This window comes from Empidonax traillii, unplaced genomic scaffold (genome assembly GCF_003031625.1).
Source record: "Empidonax traillii isolate 1590-97213 ecotype Southwest subspecies unplaced genomic scaffold, ASM303162v1 scaffold41:size1892772, whole genome shotgun sequence".
Lineage (NCBI taxonomy): Eukaryota > Metazoa > Chordata > Aves > Passeriformes > Tyrannidae > Empidonax > Empidonax traillii.
In genome coordinates this window covers 1,783,749-1,810,138 of record NW_020955234.1, presented here as the reverse complement: position 1 = coordinate 1,810,138, position 26,390 = coordinate 1,783,749, and the positions used below count along the sequence as shown (strand labels likewise).

General features: G+C 38.8%; 1 protein-coding gene across 3 annotated transcripts in view; it reads left to right on the top strand.

Annotated features, from left to right (window-relative positions):
- AFTPH (aftiphilin) overlaps positions 1-26,390 on the top strand; it is a 44,161-nt gene that overhangs the window by 4,767 nt on the left and 13,004 nt on the right. For all 3 annotated transcript variants that reach the window (XM_027878430.1, XM_027878431.1, XM_027878432.1), the window contains exons 2-6: positions 5,833-7,621; positions 17,340-17,491; positions 17,924-18,050; positions 18,376-18,432; positions 19,959-20,081. In XM_027878430.1, coding sequence (XP_027734231.1) covers positions 5,864-7,621; positions 17,340-17,491; positions 17,924-18,050; positions 18,376-18,432; positions 19,959-20,081 — 2,217 coding nt within the window. In that variant the 5' untranslated portion in view covers positions 5,833-5,863. The remainder of the gene's footprint in view (positions 1-5,832; positions 7,622-17,339; positions 17,492-17,923; positions 18,051-18,375; positions 18,433-19,958; positions 20,082-26,390) is intronic.

Here is a 26,390-nt window from a genome sequence, read left to right as displayed (position 1 = left end):
ATTCTGCTCTACAAGGGGTTTCTTCTTTTGAATTTAGATGCCTCAAGTATTTATTTAGAGGTCCTCTTTGTGGCCTCCTGATTTTTTAGGTCTTATGTAAGAGCCAAATGTGCTGGTTTAGGTTTTGCCCTAGAAGATACACAGCAAAGGAACTATTTATACCTGCTTTTGTGTAGTGTAATTACATTGTTCCCTTTGCTGCCGTGTCTTTGTTAGACTGTTACTATTACTCTGTAAAAAGGTAGTGAACAAGGATGTGATCTGCCTATGAGGAAAGCAGATATTGTTCCCTATTTACTGCCAACAAATAATAAGATACCCTGGCTTCGATGTAAATGTTTTGGAAACCATAAGAGTATGCATTTCCTCTTTCCAGTTCCTTTCCCTTAGTTCCTTGTTGCCCTAGTTTTGATAAAACTTAAGTCTGTTACTTCTCATTTCTAGCATTACTGATTTCTCTTTTCTCTCTTCTTTTGAGCGCTTTAAATTAGCCTGAGTTACGTTCTTAAATGATTGTGACTTGAGAAAAAAAGGCTTGAACCAGAGGCTGCAGTATCAAAATTGAATCTTACTAAATTAATCGGCTTTTTTTTTTTTTCAACTAAAATACCAATATGTACTGATAAGTATATTGGTGGATTGCACTTATAGTGAATTTTAACAGTGGTCTTCTACTAATGGCATTGAAATTTGTTTGAGAAATTCCTTGATAATGAACATTAGAGTGTGAATGCAAAGAAACGCATGGACACAAGAAGATTTTCCAGTTTACAAAAAAACAGCAAACAAATAGGTAAAAAGACAGAAAGGCAGAAAATGGCACCTGAAAGAGAATACAATTCTTTAATATTTTTATTTTTTTTTTAACTGTTGGGACAACTGCATGTCATGAGCAATTGATCGAAATCCATCTTCGGTCTAATATTAAACTCTTGAGATCTGCAAATGTTGCTGACCCTTGTCAGTATAAATCTGTAATAGGGACTAAAGTAATCCACTGTAACATGAACATTTTAACTGTGTCAGATTCTTCACCTCAGGGTGTAAGGTTTGATGCCAGAAACCTGAGTTGTTGCATATTACGAATCATAGAAGTTATGTGTGTTGTGCTCTGTTATGTAAGTAAAAAACTGTTGTAACTTCCTTCAAGTAGGAGTCTTTATTGTATAGCGTGCTGAAAAATTGGTGGTTTCCATTTGTTTAAAAAATACATGTTTCAAGAGTGTTTAAATGAACAGATAAGTGCAATAAGTGCATGTTACCTTCAGAGCTGACTTTTAAATTTGGGAGCCAGTTCCCTGAAAAATACAGGGAAGAAAAATAATCCACATTATTGGTCACAGACTTGTTCAAATTTTGCTTTGGGTTAAACCATGTTTTGTGTTCATCACTTGAAATACCAGGTTTAAAAAATTATATAGCCTAAAATCTTGATCAAGAATGTCTGAGCTGGGTATAAAGTACTACAAAAGATGAAGCCATGGTTCCAGCTCTGTTTGAGATTCCAGACAAAGCAGGGATTAACTAAATGAATTAAGGAACAAAGTCGTTGTTCTGTCAGACCTGTGGGTTTTCACCATGTTATTGTTTCAGTGGACGATAACAAATTTCGTTTATAGTTGGCAGATAGAACACTTTTGGTAGTCGAGAAAGGGGACCATAATTAAATTCTTTCTGAAGAAAACTACATTAAGGCTATAAAATTCCCACGCTGTTTTATATTGTGAGGAGAATTGGGATTATGCACAGCTTATAAATTTATCACTAATTAGTCAAGAGGAGGGGGAATACTGGTATGACTTTTTTTCCTTCTCTTACAGTTGGAGTATGTTTAAGTTCTGTAAACAAGAATTAAGTTGTGTTAATAACCTTACATTCATTTCTAATGCAGCTTCATACATTTTGGAGCTCTTCATGTTTGGCATTTAAAGTGCAGCTGTAACATAAGTGGAAATAGTTGACATTTAAAAAAAATATACACAAGTCCAAACAATTGGTTATAAGTTGATTCTTGTGGTTAAACTGATTAAACACTTAGCAGACTTTCAAACCTATGATCAGATTTTTAAATGCACAATTAATGTTCCTTGCAGATCCTGTTTTGGCAACTGTTACTGAAACATATCTGGAGCATTGTGCTGCTGGACTGCTGCTGTGTAAATGAATCCCTATGATGTTTTAAAAGTGCTTTGAAATGAAAAATTGAAGGAAGTTTCTTCTGCTGTGTGGCAGAAGTTGCAGGAGAGAAAAATTTTTAAATGGCCAGAGATCTTCCTACATGTTCAATTGGGCTTTGTCAGGCTGCTTCAGCCCCCATGCAGTCTCTATCAGTTATCTTTGTCCTGTGCTTGTCCTTATTATTCTTGTTCCTTGTCTCCCCTTTTTTATGATAACTGGAAAGAAAAGGAGTCTTGTAGGTAAGATCCCTTTGATTGTGGTGCTCGCTGCTCTCACATTATTTAGTTTGTTTTCCGAAACTGCACACTGGGGTTATTTTAGATCATCCTTGCCTCTGAGGATTTTCTCAGCTCTCTTATCATTTATTTTTGGCTGAGGTTAAAATACTAGCACAGTAAATGACCAGCAAAAAAATGGATAGGGTTGTTATGATCGGTAGTGTATGGATGTATGGCCAGTGTAGGGTAAGAATTTTTTTTTTTTTAATTTCTTTCACGAGATCCTCTGATGTCAGGTGGTGCAGTAGTTACTAATACAGACCTAAATGTGATAATTCAAATAACTCGAGTGAAAACCAACTTAAACAAGCCTGTAAGTCTGCAAAGACTTCAAACACACATGTTTTTTGTGAACCATACAGCCAAATTTTTCCTTTAATGGGAAAGTTCAGAGTTTTTTTCCAAGGCTTCTGATTCACAGTGTTAGGGTATGTCTTTGGGATACAAGAAAAAAAACTTAGGCTTAGTTTTAGTCTGAATCATGATGACTGCCATTTTTTAATTTAGTTTAAGTAATGTTGGGCTATTGATGCATAAATTAAGAGGCTCATCAGCATCTTCCTGCATCTAATCCCTATCCAAAAAGCTGTGCTATTGTAGGGAAACCACTGAGCTGGTGTTGTCTCTTAGCCAAACAAAAGCACTGCAGCTGATCAAAGTACTTTCCAAGAATTTTAGAAAAACTGTAGGCTGTAGGAATACAATGTGGATTTGTTTTATTACCAAACCGGCAAAACTTTGATGTCATTGTCTATGTGCAGGGCTGTAAGTTTATATATTTGCCAGTTAGAAACAAATTTAAGGTTGCTTTTGTTTTCTGCTTTTCTTCCCCTTCTCGTGAGGCATCATCAATAAAAGTAAAGTTTCTGAGAAAGGGGAGGCTGGTCTACTTAGATTTCGATTTCCTTGATTTACTTGAATATAATTGTTTGCATGACTTAATTATTCTAAAACTTTCAAAAGAATAAAAGTCTGATATGTCTCTGTATTTTTTTTGTTTATATATAATACTTTGGTGCTGAATTTAGGTCTTTATTTCTTACACTGCACTGAAAACTTCAAGAATGGGTCTCATGGACTTCAGAAATCTTGGTTTCAGAACCAAGTATGTTAGTTTCCTGGCTTTAACTTGGGCTGTCCTTGAAGAAATGTTGAGTGTTATTTTGTTTGTTTCAAGAACGAGTTTCTTGCCTTTACCATCTCTTCAGTTTTTGTCGCGTGGGATAAAATGATAAATATTCTGTCAACTGAGTTTTCAAATAGGTGTAGCAACTCTTACTGAATTTCAGAAAGTTTAATAATAAATTTATGCCATTGCCTATTGAGGAGATTCAACCGGAGATTCAAATTTAAATACAAGGGATGATTTGTTATAGCCAAATAAACCCATCCCTTCCTTTTCCAGGAACTGAAGGTGGGGAGAGGGAGTCCCATTGATGCAGTTTTCTGTTCTTTCTCCTGAATGCATCTTGTTACTAGAAAGCTGTTGATTCATGTTCTGGTCAGCCAGCTCCCCTGTAACTTTAAGTAGTGCTATCCCTGAGATAAGCGCCCTTAATAGGCACAGAAAATAGGTACCAATGTTTGCCTGACGGGTCTCTTTTCTACAAAAGAGCAAATAGAGAGCACTTCCACCTCCCAGGGCACGTCTTTGTGCACAGGCTGTGGATCTGCTTCTGCAGTGAAACATTCAGAAAGCAACTGCAGTCTGGATATGCTGGGTGTTTAATCCTGGGGTTGATGGTTGACCTCAGTAAATTTGGATATAAAGAAGGAATTACTGCTGTGATAGGGACAGAGAAGAAATGCTGTTATGGTATTTAGTGAAGCGAAATCCCAGAAGCTTGGAAACTAAACAGGTGGGGAGTAATCTCTCTGTGAACATAAAGTCACACTTCTGCAAACATCTTGGGAAGGATCTTTATCTCCATGTAGGACATTAAACAGCAACTGCTAGACCATGATGTAGAAGGGAGAGTGCTCTTGAGAGATGAGGCCTCCCAGATAAGCAAGTGAAGCTCTTCTCTCAAATACCTTGTTAAGCAGCTGGTGCTGAGTAAGCCTATGTGGGAGCTTGTTGACAACTTAGGCTTTATTCTAAACAAAATTCCTTTGCAGTTCTCCTCAGTTTGCGTGTTATGTTACAAATTACTTCGGGGTTTCATCTGATAAGCATGATATTCTTTTGGAACTGCAAAATACCCTTTTAAAAAGGAATTGTAGGTATGTTAGTCACCTTGAATACCCCGGAGTTTCCTGGCAAATATCCAGAGTTGTTTGGCTCAAGTGCTTGGTGCTTTGTGCTGGAGAAGAACTGCAGAGCTTCATTTGTTGTTCCTTTACCCGTTGTGTGCTGCTCTTAAGGTGTGTTCACAAAGTCATTTGCTAAAGACTCTGGACTTAAGGATCGTGTTTTACCGTGTTTCAGAAGTGATATTTTAAAGTCTGGGCTTATTCTGGTAGTTAGAAATTATTTACTAACATGTAATTCCCACTCTTTTTCTTTAGATAAGGCTTACGGTGTTGTTAACAGTTCGTTCATGACAAGTGTTTTTGAAATGGAAAGAGCTTGGTCGTATCTCTCCCTGTAAGGGTTTTTAGGTATGAACTAGTTCAGTGATATGTACAACTGTGGCTCTGTACCTCCTAGTAGTTACTGTTTCATTAATAGTACACAACATTGAAGAAGTCAGGATTGTTCTTTAGGAAAGAAAATTTTCCATAAACATCTTGCTTGTTCCTGTAATGGCTCGCAGTGTTAAAAGAGTCCTTAATCTGTTTCTATCTAGGCCATGGGAATACTTTCTTCTTTTTTTTTTTTCTTTTTCTCCTGTGATTTGGTGATTAGTGTTTAAATATTTTATGAATAATCGTGCTCAGTTCTCCTTTTGAGAATAAGCTTTGATGAAGTGTGTTTGGCTCTGGGCTTTATTGGTGTTCATAATGGCATCTCTCAACTGGTCCTAAGACAGAAGCAGGCTGGTGGCAGCAGCTGTGGAGACAGCAAAGAGTTCCAAAGAACAGGGAAACCAAACAGAAACCAGTGAATTGGTAGAAAGAAACTTAAACAGGAGGGCAGCAGAACTGATGAGTTAAAACTGAGTTTGATTGTGTCAGTGAGATGCACAGCAGACCAAAACAATGATTTCAGCCCTACCAGTTGAGAATTGGTTTGTGTAGTAGTTTACAAGAGCCTTGAACAGTCCCTGTGCCTTCTGAAACAGGTGGATATGGGGAATGTTCCTGTCAGATTTCTAATACAGACATTGACCTATACTCACACGTTTAAAATAAGGCACGAAGCTGTAAAAGTAAAGTATATAAGAATACCAAAGCCGGCCAAATTCTGATATGTTTCTGTTTCTCCCTGTTACAGAAACACGTTAACGTTGGAGCAGAACTGAACAATGGAACCAGACATTATTCGAATGTACTCCTCATCCCCTCCACCACTGGACAACGGAGCCGATGATGACGATGAAGATGAATTTGGAGGGTTTTCTGGTGTGAGCACTGCTGGTGTGGCTTTTGCTGATTTTGATGCACCTGACTACAGCCATCCAAAGGAAGAGTTTATACCCACGAACCACTTCATCCCACTTCATGATTATTCCGACAATGTAGCTGGCATTGCAACTTTCACATCTGTTAAAAATGTTAAAGACTGCACTGCAGAGCTTCCTACTCGTACTAAGGAACTTTCTGATATGTCAGCTACTAGTACTATCAAAGAAAAATCTAAGCTTAGAACTTCAGGTACTGCTTTAGAAGATGTAAACAGGAGGGGGGAACAAAGAGACAACACTGGAAAATCGGAGGGTTTTTCTTCTCATCCGGTGAGAACTGGTGTAACAGTTGAGAGCCAGGATGAGCAAATAGATGCTTGTAATGGTGAGAAACTTCCATGTCTAGAGATTCTAACAAACGGATTTGCAGCATCAGACCCTGTAAATCCTCAGGGAACAGAAGATCTAGGCACTATTGGTGACTCAAAGGGACTGAAAACTGTTAGCACCCATAGTACTGAGCAAAGTTTGAACTCAATGCCTAGCTCAGGTGAAGACTTTGCAGATTTTGCTGCGTTCTCAAACAAAAACCCAATCCATTTAGAGGGAACGGGGCCTGCAATATGCAGTGTTCTTAGTGAAAGAGACTCACTGAGCATTCAGGAGAACAACAGAATAAACAGAGTAACTTGTACTGAGGAAGAGGTTTGCATTTCAGAAGTTAGCAGTGAGCAGGGTCCCTCAGCACTGGAAGGTAACGAATTTGCGATTTCTAGTCCGTCTCAAACAACTGGAAGTTCAATATGCACTACTGAAAACGGAGAGCACAGCGGGAGGAGAAGGCAGCATCGCGTGGAGAACGGCAAAGATTTTCACAGGCCTGGTGGTTCATCAGAAGCAGCAGACATCCAGGTTGACGAGATCCAAAGCCTAAGCTGTGATCCTGCAGGAGAAAAATCGGGTGATTCTGAAGATCTTAAGAATGGTGGGAGTAGCACTGAAGTTGCAGCTTGCAGTGACACACGTGAAGATGTTTTTGGTGACTTTGGTCCAGTCAGCAGTGCGTCTCCCACCTTCAGGAATGCTCAAGAATCAATAAATGATCTAGATTTGGAAAGAACTTCTGAACAGCCTGCACATCTTAGCAAACCTAATGTTGAATATGGTGAATTCAGGGACACGAGTACTGTTTCTCAGCAGCCAGCAAGTTTGGATCAAGCTGAACTAAAGCAGGCTGCTGACGCTTTAGAATGTGATACCACCAGTAAAACTTCTGGCTTAGACTTCCAGCATACTACTGAGGTAGAAAATGGTGATGATAGTGAATTTGGAGACTTTGATTCGGTGCCAAAACCTCAAGATGAGAGTGTTGCTTTCCAGGACTCTGACGACTTTGCGGACTTCAGTTCAGCAGGTTGTAACCAGGCTACGGACTGGAATGCTTTTGGAGATGAACAGAAAGACAGCTGTTCTTGGGCTGCCTTTGGAGAGGAACAAGCTGGGGAATCACATCACAGAAAAGAGACGTGGCAGTCACATAGGACAGAAGCACCTGCCAGGAGTGATGGCCCAGTATTACACAAGACTGACAGTTCTGCTTTAGCATCTTCCCAAGGAACTATCAGTAAGCAATCTCAAGAGCTAACACCTTCAGTTCAGGTAAGGGTGTCCTTGATTTTGCTCAGCCTTGTTCTGTTCTTGTGCATACAGCCCTGCCTGGTTCCTGCTTCTGCATACAACAAATATTTGAATAGTCCTTGTTTGTCTTTCAGGAGAGATTTAATGTGGTGTGTGAGACAGGCTGAAATGAAGTAGTATGCTGTGTTTGGATCTTGCAGCTCTTGTACTGTTACTTCCTGCAGAAAAACGAGGAGGGTGTGCTGGAACCTGTATGCATTTGTTTTGATGATTGCATGTGATCTTTTACATAAATTGATCAAAGGAATAAACCAGCATGAACATTTCAGAGCTGTGATAGTATTTCCTTTGCTCCATTGTTAATTACTTTTGGGGAGGCACTTTGTTGCCTTTTCATAAAGTAGTGGTGTGACTGGAAGCTGGCATTACTGGTTCCCAGAATTTTTCATCACCGTCCTCTGTCGTGTTTTCAAAATCTGATTAAAAGTGATTACTTGATTTGTAACTAGCTGCAGTCATTTGCTTAGAGCAGAGAGCACGATAAAACACAACCTGTGGAGTTCTGTCCCTGGTATTTCAGCTCCTGGGAAGTTAACTATTAAAACATTCTTTAAAAATAAGTCTCTGTTACACATTAATTGTGGGAAGCTTCACATTATAGCAACATCACAAATACAGGACTGGTGATTTGTTAAAGCTGCTGCTACTTCTAATTGGGAGTTCCAGGGAGGGTGAAGTAAATAGATTTATTTCTTACCACATCCCCTGTGTTTTCTGCCTTAGTTGATAGGCATTTATTAATTCCTAATTAGTTACTTCCTAAGTCTTTTTACTGGTAATTTTTGTTGATACATAGACTTTTTTTTTTTTTTTTACTAAGTATTTAATATTACTTTTACAAAATTCAGAGCAAGAGTTTGAATTTAGAATTCCCTTCAGTGCTTCTTTTTATTCACTTCATCCCCTATGAGTAGTTCAGAGTATGCTCTGTGTTTTGGGAAATGTGGAGCAGCAGCAGCAGTAAAGGGTGTTAGTGGTGATATGTGTCTGAAAGGTTTGGATCTTCTCTGGCAGTGAAAGGAAATGAGCTAAGTCCTTTCTTCCAGGACCTTGGTTGGTGACAGCCCGGCCTCTTCCCGTTTCCTCCCAGTGACAGGTGAAATGGCTTTTCAGAAGAAGGTTGTGCCAGCTGGAGCTTTGCCAGCACCAGCAAATGGAATGGAGCTTTTGGGCCGTAGCACTGGTTTCTTGTCACGTTAAAATCTGTGACCCTCAGGTCCTTACACTTCCTGCTTGCTGTTCCGTGCAGTGACTAACACACCACATCCCAAAGGGATTTCACAGGCCAAAAGGGCTCCCAAGTGAACCTGCAGAGAGACCTTTGTGCCTGTGCAAAACCCTTCTTATCATCACCTGAATGTGTTGGTCCACTTCTTAATTTGAAAGCACAAACCTATTGTTACCTATTCTGTTAGTCATTCACCCATAAAAATTTGAGAGGTCATTAGTGCAATTAATCTCAGTTGTATCTCTTGACACTTGACTGCCCAGAATCTGACAAAGAAATGGGGTGGGAAGACGGTTCTAGTAAATCATCCCTTTTATTTTCTAGTTAATCACACTATTAAGGGATAGTCTAAAGGTTTCGAACATTTATTTTCTTTTAAAATTTTCTGGAACTTTATGATGGAGTTTTAGTAGAAAGCGTGTAGGTGTTTATAAAAACAGAACCCTCAGAGGTTTTGTAATTAATTTTCCCCCCTCCCCAAGTCTGCCTTCACAAAAGATAAAAGTAAAGTTAAAGTGGAAGTTGTTTGCTCAAGATCCGGATGAAATCATATTGTAATTTGATTAGATTGTAAAGCAAATTTCAAGACTTAAATGTTTTTTTTTTTTTCATTCCCTCTCTTTATGCTGCAGTCAGTTGTGACTGTTTGGATCCCCTGACAGTGAGGAAGTACAACTGTGACCATGTTTTACACAATGAAGCTGGAGAGGAAGTTGAGCTGGACATGTTTTCTCTGTTGCAATAGTTTCCTTAGCCCTGCAATATGAGTTAGTTTTGTTTTTTTTTTTCAGTTAACTCTTAAAGCAGTAGCTTCACGTTTTGAAAATGTACTTTGTCTTACCTGTAAGTGCCTTAAAATTCTGGAAGGATCAATTAGAACCTTTTTGTCTTAAAAAAAAAAATCTTAAGATTAAATAGTAATTCTGTTTTTAATCCATTGAGCCACAGTTTACTAAGCTGCAGTTAGAAACACTGAGATTAACTAATGAGTCAACATGAGCCAGCAGACTCTCCCAGAGTGCAGGACCTTAGTAAAATTAAACTCGGATTCTGATCAGCTTCTTTTCTTCCATTTAAGATGACGTTGCTGAGGTCAAAACACAAAATACAGCATTTTAAAGTATTTACCAGTCTTCTGTTTGCCATGTATGTTAAAGCTGAGTTCTGCAGCTGTTGGATGCAAAAGCAGGAACACTTGCATGCAAAATAAATCTCATGAAAGGTAAATGAACAAAGTTTTCTACTATCCTGCCCAAGGAAGGTTAGGGAGGAGGAGGAGATCAGTTTATTGCTGGCACATCTAACAAGAAATTGCTGTAGCAACCCAAAGGGAGCAGGCTGTGTCCAAGGGAGGAATCCTGCATGTGTTAGACACTTGAGATAGATGTGAAAATGGAGATCTCAGCTTAGGCTAAGGGTCTGGGACTGGGATCATTTACAAGATACTGTATACTCTTGACCTGTGATGGTGAGGCTGGGAGAGTCACTGTAATGTGGTAGTGAAATACTTTTGAATGGTGTATAACAGAGTGATCCTAATTGAATTTTTTACAAAGGCAGAAAATTGAAAAGTATACTTACCATTGCTGTTTAAATGTGGAAATGGTGTATACAGCAATTTTCATCCAGAATGCAGCATGAAAGCGAAGTTATTTATCAGTAGCTCAAGTCTCCTTTCCAAAGGCCTCTCTGTATTTTTCTTTCTGTTTTCTTAATTTTTATATTCTGGATGTGGAGGGAGCAGCAAAATGTTGTGCTTTCTGAATGTGGTCTTGATTGTACAGTGCATGTTGGGCAAACTGTTTTAAAGATTGTGGATTTGGTATACTCTTTAATTAAAAATTAGGCTCTGCTTCAATTCAAATATTTAATCCATTTTTTATTAGAAAATATCAAATATAAAAGACAAAACTGAGGCGAGGTCACAAAAATGACCTTAAATAGTGACACGTAGTGGCGAAATGATCACTGTGCCCTTTTTTTCACTGCCTTTGGTCTCAGGCTCTGAATCCTGCACACAATCTGCAGTGCAGGATTTGTAACATGCTGACCTCTTCTATTCAGTGGTGCTGTGTAGAGGGGAGAAAGGGCTTGGTGTTTTCAGTTAAACCTGCTGAAAGAATTTGTGACCCCTTAGAAAAGGTTCCAGTGTCAAAGGCTAATGGACACAGATGCACAGGTTATTAACTGAGCCCACATTAATGCTACTGTACACCTGAATCCATTTCACGTCTGTCTTCAGCTGAAAATGTCTAATACTTGGTAGAGCTGCAGGTTACTTCAGACAGAGATGTGTCTTTGTGTCCACTAACAGATTTGGGATGTATCTGTGGGTGAACTGGCTGATTTAACAAGTCCCTGCACTGTACCATGTGCATTAGTCCCTTTTAAGTGATCGCATTGCACACTACTGAGTTATGTCTATAAGGCATGTAGGGCTTGTGGCGCCGCTTTCTCCATGAGATGGTGCTGAACATTAGTCAGCTGAGGGGGTTACTCTGCTGCATTAAGAATACATATATATATATATCTATATAGGACTGGAGCAGTGAAGCACAAGAGCAGTTCTAATCCATGGTAATCGTGTGGGTGGGTAATACGGCTGTGCCTGGCTGTGCTCAAGGAGCACAGGCATCTCTGGAGGGAGAAGAGCTAAACAACGCCTTGGTCGGGAGGCCAGAGGTCTTACCTGATTTAGCCAAGAGTTCAGGAATCCTGGAGGGGCATAAAGGGAAATGTGAACAGTCCTTCAAGTGGGCTTTAAGGTTCTGCACTGATTAGGGAGCCTGTGCTCACAGGCTCTGCCTCTTCAGATTAATCAGTGTGGGCGATGCACAGTTACTAAGCCACGCATATGCACTGAGACAAAGAAAACCCTGGATCACTGTCACTTGGAGTGTGCTTTGTCTTGGGCAGTGATCATCCTTTTGGGAAAAAGTAATTATGACCATAAAGACTTCGACCCTCCCAGTTCACTAAGGTAAATTAAAGTAGTGTTGGCTAAATTATGTTCAGGCAGTTGGGTGTAGCAATTTGCAGTGTAAATATATCCTTCTGGAAAGGTTTGGGTTTAAGTTTCTTAAGTATGTGCAGCTGAATAGCAGTAAAAATCAGACTATTAAAAGTAACCCATGATTTCTGTTTTTCAAAACAGGCTGGCTAAGGGGAATCTTCCAAAAGAAAATAGTTTGAGAGGGGTTTGTTTTAGTATTACTATTGTTTGTATATCACAGAACAAAATTCTTCCCCCTTTTTCTTAAGTGTCATCTGCTGGACTTCCTCTCAGAGCCTGACTGAGAAGTTAGTACAACAGCAGTAGATAATAACAACATAGCAAACTGAAATGGTCAGTGAGTTTTATGTAGTCACAACAAATAACTGGTACACTTCACTTTGCTGGCATGGCAGGGGCAGGATTTGCTGCATTCTTCAAGTGAGGGAGAATAAATGGTCAATGCTTCCAGCAAAAAGGAAGGAGACAGCTTCAAACTTCTACCCTGAACTTCCCTGTGCTTTGCAGTCCTCTTGTATCAATCAGTAAAGAGAGAACTCTTGTTCTTTTTCTTTGAAGCTACTAAATTTTCAGATTTGCTTTGCAGCTTATCTCAAAATGTCAATAGTTGCTCTTTAAAAAGGGATTTGGAATATTTAGGACTGAGATTGCCTTCTTTAATTCTTTAAATTATTGTAAAAAAACCCTGAATCTTCATTTCACATTGCTGAGGGGTTTTAGTTCTTGTGTCATCCTTTTCCTGTGTTGCAAATCTCAGTTTAGGACCCGTATTTTCATTATAAATTTCCTCTGCTAAGAAAAATAACCACAGTTCAATTTCTTACATTTAAGAAATTTGTGGTACCACCTTATATTTACCTGCTTTTCAAGTGGGGGTGGAGAAAAGCCATCACATTTAAGTCATGAGAAGTTAAATAGTGTTCTTTATAAGCTTTGCTTGTCTTTTTTACTCAGGAGTTTTTCTGCCTGCAGCTGTTCCCTCATTGCTTTTGAGGAGGTGTTCCCTTTGCTAGGCAGAGCCTGCACATCAGAGAAAGAAAGAAATTGTTGCTGTGTGAAAGGGAGATGGATTCATAGTTGAAGTAGTCCATAAACCCTTTCAAAGGAAAACCTGCCCCCATGTAACTAAGAACTTAGTGATTTGTTTGTTCCCTTTTGCATTCAGTTATCTGTTTAGCTTTGTTTAATGCTGAGTCCAGAAAATTTTGAGGCCCACTGAAGCTGATTGGTGTGTTCCCATGGTGGGTTGCATCAGTTTTTCACCTCCCTCATGTTACATGTCTGTGGTCATGAAGTCTTTTAAAAAGAACTTAAAAAAAAAAATCCCCAAACCCACTCAAAAAAAACCCTCAAAAAACCCCAGTAAAAACAAACAGCCCCAACACACCCAACTCCCCCCCACACATATGATGAAGGTACAGGAGTATATGGCAAGTTAGTTCCTCACAGGCAAATGTGCTGCTGGAAAATAGGGTTTGGTTGTTAGAAAACCCGGCAAGGGGACTTTTTCATTTCACCACTACTTTATTTTGTTAAAATGGTCATAAATACCTGTGCTAGACACTGCAGAGCAGTGGGTTCACAATTTAAAATTAAATAAAATCATTCTGTTTATTCAGTTCTTTTTCTTGGCCTCTGGCCCATGAGCTTTGTTCTATAATTTTTTTAAAGTCTTCACTCAGCTTCTGAGTTCTAACTAGAAACCAATCATGTCCATATGAACTTTATTCCTTTCCTAAATTACGCATTTAGGATCTTGGATCCTTTATATGCTTATTACTGTCTCCGATGTTTTTCTTTTATTACATGTCATAGAAGCTTGAATATCTGAATATGCTCAGAAATTTTACTATTACACTGGTTTCATTTCTTAGGTCTTCCAGTTTTGTGTTTGATAAATGGAAACAGCCCAGAGCTGGTGTTGCTTCCTCTACGACCTCTTTTCCTGGCAGGAGGATAAGGAGGGCTGAAGGCGTGTTCTGCTTTTGGCTCTTCCCTTCTTAAAGCACCTCTGAAGGCTTACCAGAGCAGAGGTGCTGTGGGCTGTAAGGGATTTCCTAAGGGAAAATAAAGATTGTGTTGAGAAGTGGACTGTGCCCTCCAGTGAAAAGAGGGGAGGGAGGAACGACATCTTCCATCGTGGAGTTCACTGGATGAGCTCTCGTGTCTGCTCTGCAGTTTGTATGTGATTGGAGCCACAGAGAGAAGCGAGACTGTCCTGGTCTTGTTCACAGCGTTCCCTGAAACTTCACCCAGAGAGGCTTTACAGCAGTCATGTGGTGAAAACTGAAATCAGCTGTTTCTGTAGTGGGGCTCAAATGTGCTGTCTTTATGGCAAGTTCTAATATTTGCTCTTTTCATAGCTCTGAAGAAAGGCAGTGACCTGTCACTGTTGAGTTCATGTGGAGGAGGGTGGAGGGTTTGCTGTGCTGGGTGGTCAGTGCAGACTTGCTGTGTTGAGAGAGTTCACTGATTCTTCAGTCTTGTGGTGGAGAAGAAGAGAAAAACAAATCCTGTAAACCGAGGACTTTTAGGTTTTCAACTCTGAGGGCTAGATCTTGCGCCCTATATAATTGCCAAGGACATAAATTCTAATCCTGTGGTGGTTCTTGTTTTAAAGTCTGTTACATCTATGATATTTTGATTGGTTCTGGTGGTGATTACCATGTATTTAAAGAGTCTACCAAAAAGCTTCTATGCAGTTACAGAAACTGTGAGGCTTTGAATTTATCACCATTTGCAGAATCACAGCTAATGTTTAATGGCAGCTCAAGCCTTTGTTCACACCTTCAGCAAGTCCCTTTAAGAATTATTCTTCTAAAGTGGTTGTGCAGAACACTTGGTTATCAAATGCTTTTAGTGACATGAAAAGTGGATAAAAGTTCTCTTTTTGTGCCTTTTTTTCCCTGAAGACAGACATGACATTACTTCTGTCATATACAGTAGTATCTTCTTAGTCTGATTTATGCAAACAGTAGATTGAGATTTGTAGGAGATGGACATCTACACTAACTTTAAAACCTTGGTAATGCCCCTTTTACCTTGAAGCTGTGGCCACAGGATTTCATTACCAATTAGGAGAACAAGTTCAGCTGCTTCCATTAATGACATTGGCGCTGCCCAGGGATGTGTGTTTGTGCACTTATCCCTGTGTGCATTTGCACACACAGAATTAATTACTCTGGTTTGCTGTGGAAACAGTTCTTTGTCTTATAGAAATAAGGGCTAAGCATTTCTGGAAATTTAGAAGAGATGACAGCAAGTGTAAAGAATCCTATAGTTAAAGTGTTCCTGAAATTTTAGCGCCATTCTTAAGCTCAGATTGGAAACAGGGTGCTGACTGAGATGCTGCTTGGTTCTTAGAGACTTTCTGCTAATTCTTTCATTATCTAAGTGAGCATATTTTTGGTCACTACCATGTCCTCAAATGTTAATCCTTTTCAAGAAATGTGATGCCTTGCTGTTTCCATGATCCAGTGCCTTTCATCTGCCTCTTTCTTTTCCCTGGGGACATGTACTCTTGCTGTATTACAGAAATGAAGTAAGCATCACCTGTTGATTTAAGATAAGGCCAAGTGATATGTTGTATGCAAAGTTCAGTTTTAAAACTGAAGTACAGGAGTGTGCTTTTGTGTGCTGAAGCATTAGCCAAGAGTCTGGAATACTGTTTAGTTTTTACTTCCAAAAAATTTAAGTTAGTGTCTTAGTTCTGATCCACAAACACAAAACAGCCTACAAGTATTGTATGGCCAGGATGATTGGCATTAAGAGGCAATTAAAAGGAAAATTGTATACTATAGAACATGGCTCATTATGGTCAGAATATCCCAGTGAGGTAATGAAGAAGAAATTAAAAAAAAAAAAAGGGGGGGGGGGGTTGAATCAGGTAAGCTCTGAATTCAGATCCTTTGTACATTTTGACAGGACACTTTGCAAATGACTGTACCTGGTGGCTGTCCCTGTTAGGAATTTCTTTCACAAGCCGAAGAGTTGATGTTCTAAGCCAATTCATTTTCCTGCTTTTTGCATTTTAGTGGCTGAATAGAGAGAATAGTTTGGACAGACTCAGTTCCCAGTTCCTGACTCATCATCCAGGCTCCAATACAAAATCCAGATATTCTGATAATGTGGTGTTTTCCTCTGTTATGTTTGCTGATGGACATGGTCAGTGAGTTGCTTAATTGAGACAAGAGACGAGGCAAATTTTCAGCTAAAAATTCAAATGAGAAATGTTGTAGATAAGTGTTGGAATTGTGCAGCACATGTTTTGTCTCAGCTCTGCTGATTGGTCTGACTTCCTCCTACGGCCTTCTCTGAACTTCAAATCATTTCAGTTGTAACCAAACCCCCCCTGTTTGGAGGTTTATGAGTGTAAATTCAGCATTGTTGGTGGAATATGCTGGATCTCCACAGGAGGGCTCTGCTGGCTTAGCTATAACAGCACTCACCGTGGGATGCTCCTGGGATTTCCACCTACTCCATTTCTTTTCCACTTCCCCAGTGGCAAAGCAGGTGTTGGAGCTGCTGGATGCTGCCCTACGTGTGTGTTGCAGCAGAGCACTGGGGAATTGTTTGTTGGGGAGCTCTAAACTAGAAAGATAGAAATGCTGCTCTTACTGACAGGCTTGTGCCTCCTTTCTTCAGCAAGAAAAACGATTCAAGTGTTTGTGGTAAAAAATAAGTACATTTAAAAAGGCTGTAATTCCATTTTTATGAGCCTACCTTGCAACTGGTGTTTCATTCAATATTAAGAACTTCGTGGTTACCTATTTTTAATGGGTTGAACTGGGGAAAAGAAATATATTCCCTATCAGTGGTACATCTGATATCTGAGACAGTTCCTAGAGCTCTAAGGAGTTGAAATTCTGTCTATATGGAAATACAACAGAGAGAAGAGAGAAAAATGTAAAGGAAGAACTTAAAAAGAAGAAAGCATAGTGTGCTTGTCAAAAAAAAAAGGGGGGGAACATTTTTGGTTTTTTTTGGGGGGGAGGAGTAGGAGTTTGTTTTGATTCCTTTTTATTTTTTGTACTAATTCCATCTGCCAAGGCCCAGTGCATGCTGTGGAATTAAAATGCCTGGAAACCATTAGTACCAGTATCTACTGTTCATATTGCTGAGACCTTGTTCTTACATAGTGTAATTCTTGTTGCAAACATTTTCTGCTGATTTATAACAGAGTGATTCTGGTAAGACCAGATCTGGACTCTCCTGTAAGAACTCACTTTGCAAAGGGGTAGGTTCCTTCCTGTTTCTTTGTAGGTGAAAACCTGTATTTGGTGCTTAAAAACTCTTGTGGTCCTCTGACAGTTAATATTTTGTGGTAAGTGAAACCTTGTATTAGCTACATATTAGTTTTCATCTTATTGTTATGATTTTGGACTTCTTATCTTTAAAGCACTTAACATAACTTTGCAAATATTTTCTCTTTGATATAGACAACATTGTTAAGTCGCCTGGAACGAATATTTGAAGTGTGTTTTCCTTCCATGGCTGTTCTTGAAATTGAAGAAGAAATAAGTTCCTTGAATCATTTGTTGGAAGCAGGTGAAAAGCAGATGACAACTGAGGAGACCTTAGCAAATACTGGGTAAGAACCCACGACACAACAAACTTAAAATGAACTTAAAACACGTATGGCAGTAACTCAAAATCAGTTGTTTGCTTCAAGCATTTGAGAAGTTATCAAGAAAAAATTAGCTAGCTATCAGAATGCTTGTTTTCAGTGACTGCATACGCCAGGAGTATTTCACTTAGCAACTTAGCAGCATATCACCTCTTCAGTGATGCCCCTGAGTTAATCAGAATACGTCTTATTAATTACACTTGCTATAAATTACTGTATCTATTTATGTGTTGATGTAGTCTTAGTAGGTTTTGTCCTGTCTGCTGTGGACATCATTTTCCAGTAAGAAGTCTGAACTATGTTTAATTGGAATATTTTATAAGTCACTTACATTAAAACCTAGAATAAATAGACTGTTTTTCCGGTTGATAACTTGACTTATGGTGGGTTGTACAGGGAACTGATGGACGTGTGGACAGAGCTGCAGGATATCCATGATGCATATGGGCTGAGATACCAGTGGGGTGGCTCCCACAGCAACAAAAAGCTTTTGTGCTCCTTGGGAATCGACACAAGAAATATTGTGAGTCCTGTCAGTAAAACTGGCTTTTTAAATAACAAAGATGTTTTAAATGTAGGATCAGGTGGAAGTTGTTTTGTGTGAGAGCTTGTCACCTGATTGCATGGCTGCACTCAACATGGCTTTCCATGACAGACCATCTGACAACTTTTTATAAGCCCTATTAATATTGAAAGCTTTATATTAGTTTTTAACCATTGTGTTATAATTAACGTAGTATTTATTCTCTAATTCTAATCTTATGCAAGTTACGTAACATTGAAAAACATTTTCATCCCTGACATAGAAGCTCCTAAGTCAATTTTTGTTGTTCTTGTTGTTTTATCAGCTTTTTACAGGCAACAAGAAACAGCCTGTTATAGTACCCATGTATGCAGCAGGACTGGTAAGCTTTTTTTAGTGTTATTAGTCTTATTTTAGTGTTATTATTTTGTTATAGCTCCAATGACATTACATAATGAAATATATTAAATGACATTAAACACCAAGTGTGCTGAAAAATATTTCTGTAAGTACAGTTATGGCTTAGGCATCCATAGAAATGCTAAAAAAGAATCATCAAATGCACGATTTTCATTATGTGTGCATGCAGGTACTTGATTTTTAGTGAAAGAAGTACACAGTAAAAACAGTGAAAACATAAGACTTTTGATTTTTGCTAGGCTGAGTAGAATAAATGTGTGTTTTTTTTCCTTGAAACCTGTGTGTATACCTGTGTACACACTTACAAACGTACCTAAGCTTTTATGTGGTCATTCAGAAATGGAATATGAAAAAAGTTAGTTTTCTTTGGTATATATTAAGCTGATTTAATTTTGGAGAGTGATTTCCACAGTCAGTTTCTAGAGTTGTTTTCTGATGCATCAAGGTCAGCTCATGGACTTCTTTGGATGTAAACATGGTATTCTGATACAGATAGTTAAGACGTGTTTGTGAGCAAAACTATGTTTGCAACACATGCAGTTATTTTTCGGAATGAACTGTTGTTGCTGATTAATTATTTCCTAAATTTTTAATGTACTTTTGCACACAATAAGCTGGATGGCAGTGATGGTAGAAGTAAAGGGGTTTGCTACTTTTTATGGCCACACTGCTTCATGTGCTTCCCCATTGTCCAAAGGAATTGATTTAACTGGTGGGTAAACTCAAAGCTCCCTTGAACTTGGTGTGGAAACATTTGTGGGACGGCTCATCTTGGCAGCTGACTTCCAGAAATTGTTTTTAAAATGTGCTGTTTGCAAATCCCATGTTTTTTTATTTGAGGGTTTCTCATTGTTCTGGGGTGGTTTGCCTGTCTCAGTGCAAAAAAAAAAAAAAAAAAAAAAAAAAAAAAAAAAAAAAAAAAAAAAAAAAAAAAAAAAAAAAAAAAAAAAAGTGAGTTTAATTATTAATGCTTCTCAATGCATTTATTTCCATGTCAGTAATTATTGTTCTTGGTATCTTTCTGCAAACTGGTAATTTGACTTGTTTCTTCTGAATTACTTCATTGTTGAAATGGAACCAATGCACTTGTAGCTTTCTGATGGGCCATTTGATATTTCTGGAATAGTCTACACACAATTGGGAGGAGAAGACATCCCCTTATCAAGTAACTGTTTTCTCCAGCTTAGATTACATTACTGAAAGTTGAAAGCAAGCACCAGGTGAACACTTGGATTTTTGTTACTGGCTCTAAGGTGTTTCTTAGCCCTAAAGACCTGGGATGACTCTTCCCCCTGCTCCATCTACTCGTACCCCTCTCAATGAAAGTGTCCCAAAGATATATGGTTACCCCCAAGCCCTAGTTGAGGGTAGTACTACTCAGTAGTGGGTTCTAATTTTATGCATCTGCAATTCTTGAAATACATATAAATGTGTGTGTCTGTGTGTACCTGTGAATGTTTTAATTTAGATATTTATTTATTTATTCAGGGTATGTTAGAACCTACCAAGGAACCTTTGAAACCAATATCTGCAGCAGAAAAAATAGCTTCAATAGGACAGACACCTCCTGTATCACCAGAGATGAACACGTGTGCATCTGATCAGTTCCAGGTAAAAAACAGAGAAGGGTGAGGAGAGGAAAAGAAAGAATGAGGGAAACAGAGGGATGCCTTGTCCTTCCTTTGTATTTAAAACATTTAGATAATGCATTCAAATACGCTTGTAGGTAAGAGGAAGGTGTTGCTTGTGTCAGATTGAAGTCCTGCTCTTGGATCTGCTTTTCGTGTGTGACTGGAAGGGAGTCCTTATGAGAAGACTGTAGCAGTTGGTGGCCAGCGTGTCGGAGTCCTGATGACACTGCTGTACAGCAGTTTGCTTTAAAAGGCAGTTATTCACACAAATTTTACATACAACATTAGACTCATCTGACCTCTGGCTAAGGTTCTTCATCTTTGCTTTTTCTGGAGCTCATTGTTGGAGGCCCTTCTACCTGTTGGATAGCGCTTGTCTTTGCGAGTGGTCCTATTTACACATGTACTGTTCATGTTTGTTTCCTTTTACCTTTTCTTACTTCTTCAGAGTAACATGAAAAGCAGCCCCGCTGCCTGGAAAGCGATTCTGGGTGTGATCATTACTAGCATACATGCCTGACTTTTTGATTTATGAATTCTGTTGGCCCTTTGTGCCAAGATTTTGAATTATTACCTCTTGATCAGAGTTGCTTTGCTGGCTGCTCGTCTTTAAAGTTTGATACAATATTAATCCAGAGGAGTTTAGGAATGAGCTTTTGAATTTCATGAATTCTGTGTTGTCACAGTTGTTTTGATGTAATGGTATTAGAAGACCACTTCAGTGTGGCTGTCAACAAGCTAATGGGATATGCAGAAATATTTCATTTTCAGAGTGACTACCGTGATTCTTGGCACATATTCAGAGACTCAGCTGTGTCCCTCCATAGTGCAGGTCTTGTTTAGTCTGCCTGGCATCTTCAGTTACTTACTATGCCTTTGGTTTCTCATTGAAGGCATTCCAGAAGGAATTATTCTCATAGGTGCTTCTGAGTAGAGTGGTTTTCTTGCACTCTTTGCTCTGCCATAACGCAGAGCTCTAAGAGTGACATGCTGGTACCAGAGGAGAATTTCTTTTCATTGTTGAATTGCAGTTTGTCAGTAGGCTCAGAGCTGATGTTGTTTTATACAGCGGTGCACATTTGGTGCTTCCTCACATATGGTGGAACTGATCAGCTGAGCAGGGTCTGAGAAAAGGTAACAATAATGATCACTGCAACCAGTCTGAGCTGAAGAAATCAGTTGTGTGATTTCTGTATATGAACAAAGCAGGAAAATTTCACTTCTTGCAGCATTCAAAGTACTCCTTTTTTTACAGAGGGAAAAACATAAATTAAACCACACACTAAAGAGTGAAAGAGCTGCAAGAGCCTGAAGTAGCAGCATCTCTGACAACTGCCATTTTCTCAGTTGCTTGGCAGTCATAGTGCTGAAAATAAGAACCTCTACTTATCAAAATCTCTCTTCTTGTCTAATTATGAATTCCTGCTGCAGAATTTCCCATTACTTGTCACAGTTTGATTATCTTGTCTCATAGTTTGTTCTGACAGGGCCATCTCTGTTCAATAGTCGTGGTCCAGGAATACATCTGAGAAGCTTCTGTGCTATTTGCACTGTTGGCCTTAGGTTATTTTTTGCAAAAAAGACAAATACTAAAATAAGCTTTTGGGGAAGAGATGGGTTAGAGCTGTAACCATTAAGAAGGCTGAGAGGCCAGAGTTAAGTGATATTGAGACGGTTTCAGGGCATGAACGATCAATTCTCCACCTTGTTTCTTTCTTGTCCTCATCTTCTCTCAGTGTTTGGTGGCTTCTCTTCGCTTTGGGGAAAATCCAGCTCCGTGACACGTTGTGCAGGCTGCATTTTAGGATTATTACAGATTGTAGTGGTAATAAGATGATGTTCCCAAACTTTAGTAAACATTTCATTATGGACTGTGCTAAAACCGTTGTTAAATATTCAGTGGAGATACAGGCAATTCTAGTGGACCCAGAAACTTCTTATTCTAATTTAGGTGCATGACTTAGGTATCTTATAAGTATACCTGGTTGATGTGTAATTATTTAGTTAAAACTTCGGAATTCCTCCATTTTCAGAGAGTGATGATTTATCATTCTTATATTCAGAAACTTCAGAATCTTGGCTTTCTTTTTAGAAGGAGAGGTTCTAGTTAATAGGTTCCTGTTCTTTCCTTAAGGAAGAGTTCTCCTCCGTTCAAAGCCTGGCATTTATGGGATTTGCATACAGATCAGTGTCTGTGCATGTATGTGTATGACTTTCTGCTGAGAGAATAAGACTTCGGAAGAAAGAGTGTGATTATGCAAAGGTAGGAATAGAAAGGACATTTGTTGCTTTCTAAATTTTTTTTGTTGCAGGCAAACAGAGGAAAGCGTACAGAGGTTTAAAATGGAGAACATTAGAAATAAAAAGAATGAGGCAAAAAGCAGCAAGTGAGCTGCAATTTTTTTTTCCTAGTTATGATATAAACTCTGTGTGTTTTGCCCTCATTCCCTGCAGAGGGTCTCACTGAATTGGTTAGGCTGTGCAAATACAGTGGACAAATGTCCATCTGAGCCATTTAAGCTGTAAGGACAAGGTTTTTGAAATTAGGAATTCTCTCAAATGAGTTACTGACTGGTTTGTCATCACATTAGTTTGCTGTATAAAGATGATTTTTTTTGTAGACTCATTCTGGTTTATATTTGAAGGTAGCATCTAAATTCTTCTTTGATCTGTTGTTTATCTTGACAATTGAGGGATTTATTTCTCTGTTCCTCTGTGCCCATAACTGTAAGGCAGTAAACAGAATATGAAATAATCCCCTGATTACTGTTGCCTTGATCTAAGCATGTCTCAAAGACTTTGCAGGCCTCAAGTAAAAGGCTCTGCCAAGGCACATCAGGTGTAGGAAGGAGTGGCTGCTGGAATAGGCACCCTTTGATTGTGAGACCTGAGAATGGTGTCCTTCACTTTTTTTTTTTTTTTAATGCGGCTCCAGTGGACTTCTGCACCGCAGCCAAGTCCTGAGGCAGTGCAATTAAAACATGTTCCAATGTTTGTTAAAGAAGTTGCTGCCTTTATGGTGACTGCCTTCTCTTGATTTGATACTCTTTTCTGGTTAACACTGTTTTAGAGTTTTCTTACCTGCTCCTCTTTGGATTTCTTGAAAAAAGTTGTCCAGATATTTCTGCTCTTTTGCTAGTGGTTCAAGGCATCTTCTTCTCTCTGCTTAGGGTTGTTTCCTTGGTAGAGTTACCTGCCTAGTTTTGTGTAGTAAGTTCTATGTTGGAATGGAAATCTGCAGTGACCCAGACCTTTTTAGAAGAAAATGGCCGGTGATTCTTTTCTGCAGGTGCCCATTACAGCACATCCACTTGCACGTAAGGCACCGAATTAGGGATCAGGTTATAACAGAAAGATGTATCTTACACTTGCTGGCTATTAGGGACTGAACCTTAATTAAACCCCATGGGGTGGCAGTCTTTAAAAACACTTTTAATTACATAAGAGACCATCAGGACTTCTAACAATGACAGATGCAAACTACCATATTATTGGCCACCAGCCAAAGGCTCCATCAGGAACTGCTCTCCAGTTATACATGTGAGAAAGATCCAAGAGTACGGGAAGCTTTTTTGACAGAGTAAGAGAGAAAGATTTGCAGGTAAGAGATACTGCAGAACTTGCTGTTCTATCAGGTGTGACAGTTGCTTAAAGGGGTTGTCTGAAAAGAGCAGTTTTCAGAACTGGTGTACTTTTGCCAATGAATACACACAATGAAATGTATGAATTACTTACATGTAAGCCTTTTTTTGGAATGTTTATGATGCTCATTTGTGGGATCCATCTAAATATTGACATTATATTTGTATTATAAACCCTTTTATTTCTTTCCCCCAGCTTTAAGACAGCAAAATGCTCCTTTTTTTTTCCCCCCTTTGTTTAATTTTCCTTGGGTAATTATTGGCACAGACACAAACATTTACATTTTACTCGTTTGGATTATAAAAGCTCTTACATAATGCATTCTAAAATTACTGTGTGAAAACATCTCTCACTTTTATCAAAGTGAACTATGGTGCAGTAAAACCAGCAGGCATTTTAATTTCCTCTTTCTTACTTCCTTGACATTCAGAGTAGCATTCTGACAGCTGAGTGTGCTTTTCTATTTCTGTACCATGTCCTATAATCTAAGATGGAGGCCTCGAGGAGTAAAAGCAGTTTGCCCCATTTCTCAGTATTCTCCTGGATTGGGCACTTTTCCTTAAAGCATGTTATTAAAATAATAGTTGTAAATGCAGTAGTCTAGCAACCTCACAGTCTCTGAAAGGCAAAACATTATATTCCCATTTGCAGGGTATGTTCCCACTGTCCTAGATTTCAATGCTGTGTTCAGGTGTCCCAGTGTAGTTAGTTTTCTCAGGGCTGAGGTCACTCGAAACAGAAAACTTTGTTTAATTTGCTTTTTCCTCTGCCTTCTCCTTTCATTTTGTTTGCTATTGTACAGACCAGGGCTTGCCAGCATCCTGTGTAGGTGGGGTCTGCTTTACTTACCCCCTCTTTTGCAAGGTGGTTGAAGTCAGCAGAATGGTCTTATCCCACAGAGCAACTAATATACTTAGTATACTCTTACTGATTTAGAGTCCGATTCTTTTTTTTCCCATTTTAGGAAGAATTGGTCACATCCTTTGTCCTTGACAAATCTGAGAATCGAGTCATCATTAAAGGCAAAAGCTTAGCCAGTCATTGGTACCACTTTTTCCATGTGATTCTCTCACACTCATCAGTCCTGACTCAGGCTTTTGTCACAAAATGTAGTGGGTGCTTTTCTCAGTAAGTGAGAGTTGGTAGGAAGCCACTTTGTTTCAATTTGACTTCATTTTGCTCAGGGCAGAAAGCTACTAAATTGTCATACCTTTTTTTTTTTTTCCCCTCTACAAACTCCTTTCAATGTTAATATATTTTAGATGTGACAAAGTTTAAACAAGCTGCTGATGACAGTGATCATTACTTCATCAGGTGTAGCTTCCACACTGCTAACATTGTATCTACATGCAAATCATTTCAATGCCAGTAACTTCATTACCAAAGCAAAGTAAAAAGTGTAGGATCAGCTCCTGGAGCTCCATGCAGTGAATACTGTTCAAGCTGTGCTCAGTAATGGAAATATTTTCAAGACATTAGGTAGGAAAGATTTTTCCAGGCAAGACATTTAGTATAAGTACATACAGAAATCTCCAGCTCCATTTGTTTTTATTTCTGTAAACATCTATCACTGAGGAAAAGCCTTTTACAGTGAGCTTAGTTGTACATTAGTGAATCTGCATTTTTCTGCAGTGTCAGATGGTTGGAAGTTTTAAAAGTTTTTAAAAAAAAAAAAATCAAGTCTAACTTTCTACAAAAGCAAAGAGAAGGTATGGCTCAGCCACTGGAAGCTGGACAAGGACCTGATACATTTTGAATAATATTATTGAGAACTTCTATTGCTTTTCTTCCACGCTGTCATTGTTTTGTTAGAAGTAGAGGACACATCCTTTCCCAGGGCTTCCTGACAGTTGACTTCACTGGGGAGAGAGTAGAGGTGTAAAGCACAGAGGTAGAAAAGATGAACTCATTTCAGACATTACTGATACTGTCCCATCAATTTATGTCCTGAGAATACTGGAGGGCAGCACTTGCAAGTTACACTGCGCCTGAACACACCTTCCCAGTAGAGCACTGCTGCTTCTTGTGCTCAAAAGACTTGAAAAGAAGAAATGAAAAGGCAAAAATGGCCTCCCAGAAGGAGTCAATGTTTCTGTGCTTCCCTTGTTCAAGCATTGCTACTAATGGTTTGTACATAGACCAGGATGAGTTAATTGTTAAAAGGATAATAAGTCACAGGACTTTTATTTTTAAAGGGGGTGGAGTGGAGAGGGTGTTGAGTTTGTCCCTGACACGTAGGGATTATGTCTCTTAAAAGCAAAACAAACCAAAGAAAAAAGAACCATGGGCTTATTGATGGTAAATAATATATATAATCAGAACAAAGCATGGATGTACAGACAGCTTTCACTATTCTACATTTGCCCTGTAATTGTGTTTACATACCTGTTTATGCTAAGTGCCTTATCTTCCATGAAGGTAATAGTAGTTTAACTTTCAACTGTGCCTTAAAGTTTGTTATTCAATTCATGTGTTTTAGTTAATTTGCAAATCCTGTTTGAGTTAGAAGTTATCTAATCTGTACTGTTCAGAATTTAATGAGACTTCCTGTGGTAGAACAATTCTGCTTTGAATCTTTAGTGCATATAATGAAAATACACGCCTCCCAAAAGTTGGGGCTTGATCATTTAGTTGTCTTTTTTTTTTT